This window comes from Zingiber officinale, unplaced genomic scaffold (assembly GCF_018446385.1).
Source record: "Zingiber officinale cultivar Zhangliang unplaced genomic scaffold, Zo_v1.1 ctg134, whole genome shotgun sequence".
In the NCBI taxonomy this organism is placed as follows: Eukaryota; Viridiplantae; Streptophyta; class Magnoliopsida; order Zingiberales; family Zingiberaceae; genus Zingiber; species Zingiber officinale.
This window is the reverse complement of record NW_024589830.1, coordinates 143,634-150,000: the sequence shown is the minus strand read 5'-3', so window position 1 is coordinate 150,000 and position 6,367 is coordinate 143,634. Positions and strand designations below refer to the sequence as shown.

The 6,367-nt window shown below is 43.2% G+C and overlaps 2 protein-coding genes across 2 annotated transcripts; one reads left to right on the top strand and one right to left on the bottom strand.

Annotated features, from left to right (window-relative positions):
* Positions 1–2,290: 2,290 nt before the first annotated feature.
* Positions 2,291–3,668, bottom strand: LOC122036181 (U-box domain-containing protein 8-like). The gene has a single exon (XM_042595432.1). The coding sequence runs from the start codon at positions 3,583–3,585 to the stop codon at positions 2,455–2,457; it is 1,131 nt and encodes a 376-aa protein (XP_042451366.1). The 5' UTR covers positions 3,586–3,668; the 3' UTR covers positions 2,291–2,454.
* LOC122036180 (pentatricopeptide repeat-containing protein At1g03540-like) lies at positions 3,667–6,161 on the top strand. The gene is made up of 2 exons (XM_042595431.1): positions 3,667–5,932; positions 6,027–6,161. The coding sequence occupies exon 1, from the start codon at positions 4,186–4,188 to the stop codon at positions 5,923–5,925; it is 1,740 nt and encodes a 579-aa protein (XP_042451365.1). The 5' UTR covers positions 3,667–4,185; the 3' UTR covers positions 5,926–5,932; positions 6,027–6,161.
* The last annotated feature ends 206 nt before the right edge of the window (positions 6,162–6,367 follow it).

Below are 6,367 nucleotides of genomic sequence, written 5' to 3'. Positions count from 1 at the left end.
TCGAGCAGTGGGCACCAGAAATATATTGGATGGACGCTATGCCTTTGGGAATTGTCATCGCATCAAGGTACAATCTTGTACTTCATACATTTGGTGAGAATATTGGGAGTTATTTTACTCACTTGCCATTAAGAACTCCTCCAGTTCCAAACCAAGAGCGTCGAGAAATAGCTATTGCTCATATTGGCAATCACTTCGTACAAGTTTTCTTATATCCTCATTATCCTGTACCACCCATTCCAACTTTGTGGTGGCAACATTCATCGAATGAAGCTAAAGGATGGGTCACTCGTTACAGGACACGCGCTCATTTGTGGTACGAAATAATAGGTGCACCACCACCAAATGCATCGGGAGCAGAATTTGGAGGCAATATTGATTAAGATTTCTATTTTTATATGTTTTTATGTTTTTTTTGTATTATTACATGTACTCTTCATTTGGAAAAAATATATTTGTTCCTAAGTTATGAATGTGTTCATTATTAATTGGTAGTATTTTTTTTAGTTTTAAATATAAACTAAAAATAAATAAAAGATTATAAACATATAAAAAAATTATTGAAAAAAATAAAACTGAAAAAAATTTGATAAAGAAATTGATTAAAAAAATTAATAAAAAATTAAAATTTAAAAAAATCAATTGAAAAAATATAAGTATTATGAAAAAAATAATAAATTAAATTATTTAAAAAAATAAAAATAAATAAAATTTATATAAAATTGAAAAATAAAGTATTGATAAAAAATAATAAATTAAATTAATTAAAAAAATAAAAACTAAATAAAATTTATATAAAATTGAAAAATAAAGTATTGATAAAAAATAATAAATTAAATTAATTAAAAAAGTAAAATTAAATAAAATTAAAAATATAATTATATGAGAGTTATTTTTAAATAAAATTAATTAAAAAATTAAAACAAAATGAGAATTAAATGAAATTAAAAAAAAACAAAAAAACAAAAAGGGGAGATGGAGGGGGTACATGCGTCTTTTGGCAGGGAGAGAGGGGGAGGTGGAGGAGGTGTGGGTTGACCGGGGGAGGGGGGAAAAACAGCCCTCTTTTTTTTTACTCATAAGACTAATCCATTAATTCGGTAATCCAGTGGATTAATCAATATTTTATAAGTTCAATTTACTCAATTTTAATAATACTGTTCGGTCGGTTCCAATTGTAAAAAAACTAATTTAATCGATTTTGATTTGTTTTTTCAATTTGGTTTTGAATTAATTACTCATTTCTAAGGGGAATAAAAGTTTAGTTAAATTGAATTAAAACTATATGAACTGATATTTATCAGTTCTTCCCTGTTTTTTTTTTTTAAGTTCCATCTAGTTATATAATTTGCATTAGATTTTGGCACTTGATAATGATTTATCATCTTAATTTTAAATAGTTTTATGTTATTAAAAAACTAAGTCATGATCGAAATAAGTGGCTGATCTTTAAAATTATGCTTTTCTGTCTTTTTTTTTTCATAGCCCAAAAAATAAACATACCAGGCCAAATGGATTGGCTCTCGGATCAGACGTTGAGCTTAATTGGGCGCGGAGCTCTCTCGAATGGCTGCGGCCGCACGCTGTTTAAAATTTTACCTCCCTTTCCTTTCAAATAGTGAGGACTACTTTTATCTTTTTGCTGCCAACAAATGGCGACAATCATGACAGTCATGCTAGGACTGTAATCGAGTCGAGCTGAATTCGAGAAAATTATATAACTTGACTTGTGCTCGAACTCGATTGAATTTTTGAGTTTGAGCCCGAGTCAAACTCAAGTTTAACTTGAAAAAATAAATTAAAAGCTTGTTCGAGTAGGGATTCAAACTATATCTCAAATACATCAAATGACATGTTTTAATCATAAACTTCCCTTTAACTTAGTTTTCATTTTAAAAGTAATAATAATTTTAATTATTAAAATATTAAATTAACCTGTCTTGATAAGTCTCGACGAACCCTCGAGTCAGCGTTAAATGAGCTCGAGCTCGGCTCAAATGTTAAATGAGTTGGTTTGAATTCGAGTCGCTCAAGAGCGACTCAAAAAGGTTCGACTCATTTGCACCCTTAAATGATGTTACTCTAACTTTGGCCAATCTTTATTAAGCTATGCAGTTCTTTTGTCAAGTTACTATGGATCTGCGGCTTCTTTTGAAATCCTCTTGACTAAGTTTTTAGTAGGGTTGTTTTCACAATTGGGAATTGATTTTTTTTTTTTTTTAATTGAAGATACTTTGCAGATACTTTGAATTTAATATCAAAACAACAACAACAACAACACTTTAATAATTCAATTTATTCAGCTGAATTGAAATTAGTTCTATATAATTAGAAATTATAATAACATGGATGGCCCTAATTCTGCTTAATGATCTCTTTACCATTTGTGGTTCATTCCATAAATCTTCCAGATTTTAAAGACACGATGGGATCAAGCAAGCAGCTTTGCCTTCTTTACCGATCTCTTCTGTTGGGCGTCATGCAAGGAGAAGAGAGAACTTCCAGTCTCAGAAGCAACTCCGTCGCGTTTCTCCCGATCTTTGGATTCATGTCGCCGGCTAAAACAGAGCAGAGGCCCGAGACCCCTTCTCCGATGGCTTCCAAAGCCATTTCTTGGCAATCGGAGCAGACCAGGTTAAGGACCGACAGGCCGTGCTCCACGCCCCGGGGGCTCCCAGTTCTAACGACGTCGGTCAGTGCCCTAACGAATCCAACCGTCTTCCTCATCTCGTCCTTTCCCTCTCGGCACTTGGCGAGGAGTGCCAGGACCTGCACGGCTCTCTCCGACCCCTCGCCGGCAAAATGGAGCAGCGGCGCCACGGTTCCAGCGCGAACGGCACGGGGTCTGTTCCCGGCGAACTTGCACAGCTCGTAGAGCGCCGTGGCCGCCTCCCTCCGCTGCCGGCCGTCGTGGCCGCGGAGTAGCGTCGCTAGGCGGGGGATCGCGGCGGGGTGGGCGCCGATGGTGGCCTTGTTGACGTCGACGACGGCGAGGCTGGTGAGGAGCGTGGCGGCGAGTGCGGCGGCAGGGCCGCCGCGGAGGGCCGAGACGACGGGATCGAGGGCGCCCTCCGCGAGGAGGCCGAGCCGCGCGTCGTCCCCGTCGAGGGAGACGTGAATCAGGGCGCGGAGCGCGAGGTCCTGTAGATCGGGGCGGTCGGCGGCGGGCGCGTGGCGGAGGAGAACGGAGACGGCGCCGGAGTCGGCGACGAGGCGGCGAAACCCGGCGCCGCCTCCGTCTTGGGCGAGGCGGAGGACGGCGGCGAGGGTGGCGGCGTCGGAAGGGAAGGAGAGACGAGCTAGGAGGAGGGAGTCGAGGTGGTGGCCGGAGGTGGAGGCGGCCGGGAGGCCGCCGGAGAGGAAGGAGGAGATGAGGCTGCGGAGAGCGTGGTTGGAGATGAGCGATGGGGAAGCTGGGAGCGGAAGGTTGGTGACCGGACAGGTGCGGTTACCGGCGTCGAGCCACCGCTGGATGGAGGCGCGGTCGAAAGTGTGGCCAGAGGATAAAATGACCGGATCAGTCATCACCTCGAGCGAGATCGGGCACCGGAAGTCATCCGGTAACTTCACCTCCGTCTCTTTCATAAATTCCGCTGTTTCTCCACCGGAAACCCGAGTAACTCCAACTACACCGAGAAGAGACGGCAAAAAAACGGCACGATCAAAATAGGCACAAAATAAATAAATAAATTAAATGCTATAATAATTTGATAATGTGCTAAATTTACTAGTCAATTAAAAAATAAAAAATTGGCATAGTTTTATAAATCCGTAAATGCAGGGGTGAAAGGATAAATTGTATGATACGCTTTTTAAATGATACGCGCTTTGCCAACTGGCTTGATAGTGAGAGATGAATGGTCTTCGGATCCACTGTTCAGCGATGTGCACAGGTACTGTACTAAAATCCATTCGCAAGCTTCCACGTGGCTATGAGTAGGTCAGCAGATGAAATGATGTCGCAAAGTAAGCGCGTGGTACGCTGAACTGTGTCCGGTAAACGATTGATTATTTGATTCCCTCGTAAACAGGCAACGCAACGCAGCGGCAGAAAAAGTTAAAAACATTATTTAAAAATAGGTAGATTTTGATTATTATTTATATAAAATGGTATGGAAGTGGGTTTTTTGAGGATTTTGAATTTGTTAAAATACTTTTAGAAAATCACGAAATTTGTGCATGTAGATGAGGCAGTTCTTCAAGCCCCACCACAGCGCCGCCCGCCTCAAGGCCGCCGCAGACTCCGGCTCCCTCTCCCACGGCCTCCAGCTCCACGCCCATGTCATCAAGTACGGACTCGACTCCCACCGATTAGTGGGCGACAGCCTCCTCTCCCTCTACTTCAAGCTCTGCCCCGACGTTTCCGCCACCCGCCGCGTGTTCGACAGTTTGCCCGTGAAAGACGTTGTCTCCTGGACCTCGATGGTCTCCGGTTACTCCCGCGCCGGTCGTCCCCTAGATTCCCTTCGGATGTTCGTCAAAATGTCAACTTTCGGCGGCGTCGAGCCTAACGATTTCACCCTTTCCGCCGCAGTCAAGGCAAGTTCCGACCTTGAGGACGTCAGGCTCGGTAGGTGCCTCCACGCCATGGCCTTTCCCCGCGGGTTCGAGACGAACCATGTGATCGCGAGCGCTCTTGTTTACATGTATGGCAGGAGCTATGCAATCGAAGAAGCACGACGGGTGTTCGACGAATTGCTCGAGCCAGACTCCGTGTGTTGGACCTCGATCGTCTCGGTGTTGACATGGAATGATGAGTTCGCCGAAGCTTTGAGATTCTTCCGCTTAATGATGAGTAACTCACTCAGAGTTCTTCCAGATGAATTCACTTTCGGCACAATCATGAAGGCGTTGGGCAATTTAGGTCGACGGAAACAGGGCAAGGAAGTCCACGCCAAGATTTTGACAAACGGTCTCAGGGGCAACGTGGTGGTCGAGAGCAGCACACTCGACATGTATGCGAAATGCGGGCTAATGGGTGACGCACGCAAGGTGTTCGATCAAATGCCGAAGAGAAACGCAGTGTCCTGGTGCGCCTTGCTTGGAGGGTACTGCGAAGCCAAGAACTACGAAGCTGTTCTCAGTCTCTTCCGGGTGATGGATAAGGAAGACGACGAGCAGTACAGTTATGGCACAGTACTTCGTGCTTGTGCCGGCCTTGCAGCTGTGAGACACGGTAAGGAGGTTCACTGCAGGTATCTAAGGATCAGCCGTTGGAGATATGTCATTGTGGAATCTGCATTGATTGATCTTTATGCAAAATGCGGCCTTGTGGACTATGCCTACCGTCTTTTTGCTAAGATCTCAGCCAGAAACTTGATCACATGGAACACGATGATCTCTGGCTTTGCGCAAAATGGAAGAGGCAGTCATGCCATCGAGCTGTTCGAAGAAATGTTGAAGCAAGGGACGTGGCCAGATTATATCAGTTTTGTTGGGTTACTCTTTGCTTGCAGCCACTCAGGTTTGGTGGATGAAGGCAGGAGGCACTTCAGATCAATGAGCCAAGACTACAACATTGTGCCAGGGACTGAGCATTACACTTGCATGGTTGATCTCTTGAGCCGAGTTGGGCTACTCGAAGAAGCCGAAGAGTTGATAAATGACTCGAAGTGCAGAGGTGAGTCGTCCTTACGGGCGACGCTTCTAGGTGCCTGTGCTACCCACGCGAGAGTTGACGTGGCAGAGCGCGTGGCAAGGAGGATGATGAAATTGGAGCCGGAGCAGCATCTGAGCTATGTTCTTCTTGCCAATGTGTACAAGACGGTTGGTCGATGGAATGAGGCTTTGCAGATAAGGAAGATGATGAGAAAAAGGGGTGTGAGAAAAGCTCCTGGTAGAAGCTGGATTGAGGCCAACCCTATAACTTGCAGGGATACTGAAGAATCTGAAGACCAAATTCCACATGCTGTAAATATTTCATAGCGACATGGTTTGTTTCTGACAAATTCTTCAGTCAGAGCTCAAAATTGCATAGATTTGTTTAGTTCAAAAGTGGTGATTTATTTATTGGTCAATTTCTGCAGAGTTTTGTTGATTCTTGTGGAGTTATGTTGGGAAAAGTGTGATTTCGCACTGAAGGAGTTCAATTTTATTTTTCAGATTGTTTGATATGTAAATGGTGCGGCAGAATATATATATGGAACACTGTTTCTTCAAAATGCCTTGATCAAACTGCCTTGCCTTTGGTGATGTTGCATGTTAAAATTAATCATCTAAAAAGACATGCAAATTCTCTTATTGGATGGTCCAAATAAAACATAATGCAATTCCATTCTCCAATTATAGTACACTAGAGATAATTGTATTCCTGAATGGCAAAGGGACAAACTACCTGCCATTGTTGTTTCATTTCCAATCCAAAAAT

Coding starts and splice junctions, on each gene's coding strand:
- LOC122036181 (XM_042595432.1), bottom strand. CDS start 3,585: ATGAAAGAGACGGAGGTGAAGTTACCGGATGACTTCCGGTGCCCGATC.
- LOC122036180 (XM_042595431.1), top strand. CDS start 4,186: ATGAGGCAGTTCTTCAAGCCCCACCACAGCGCCGCCCGCCTCAAGGCC.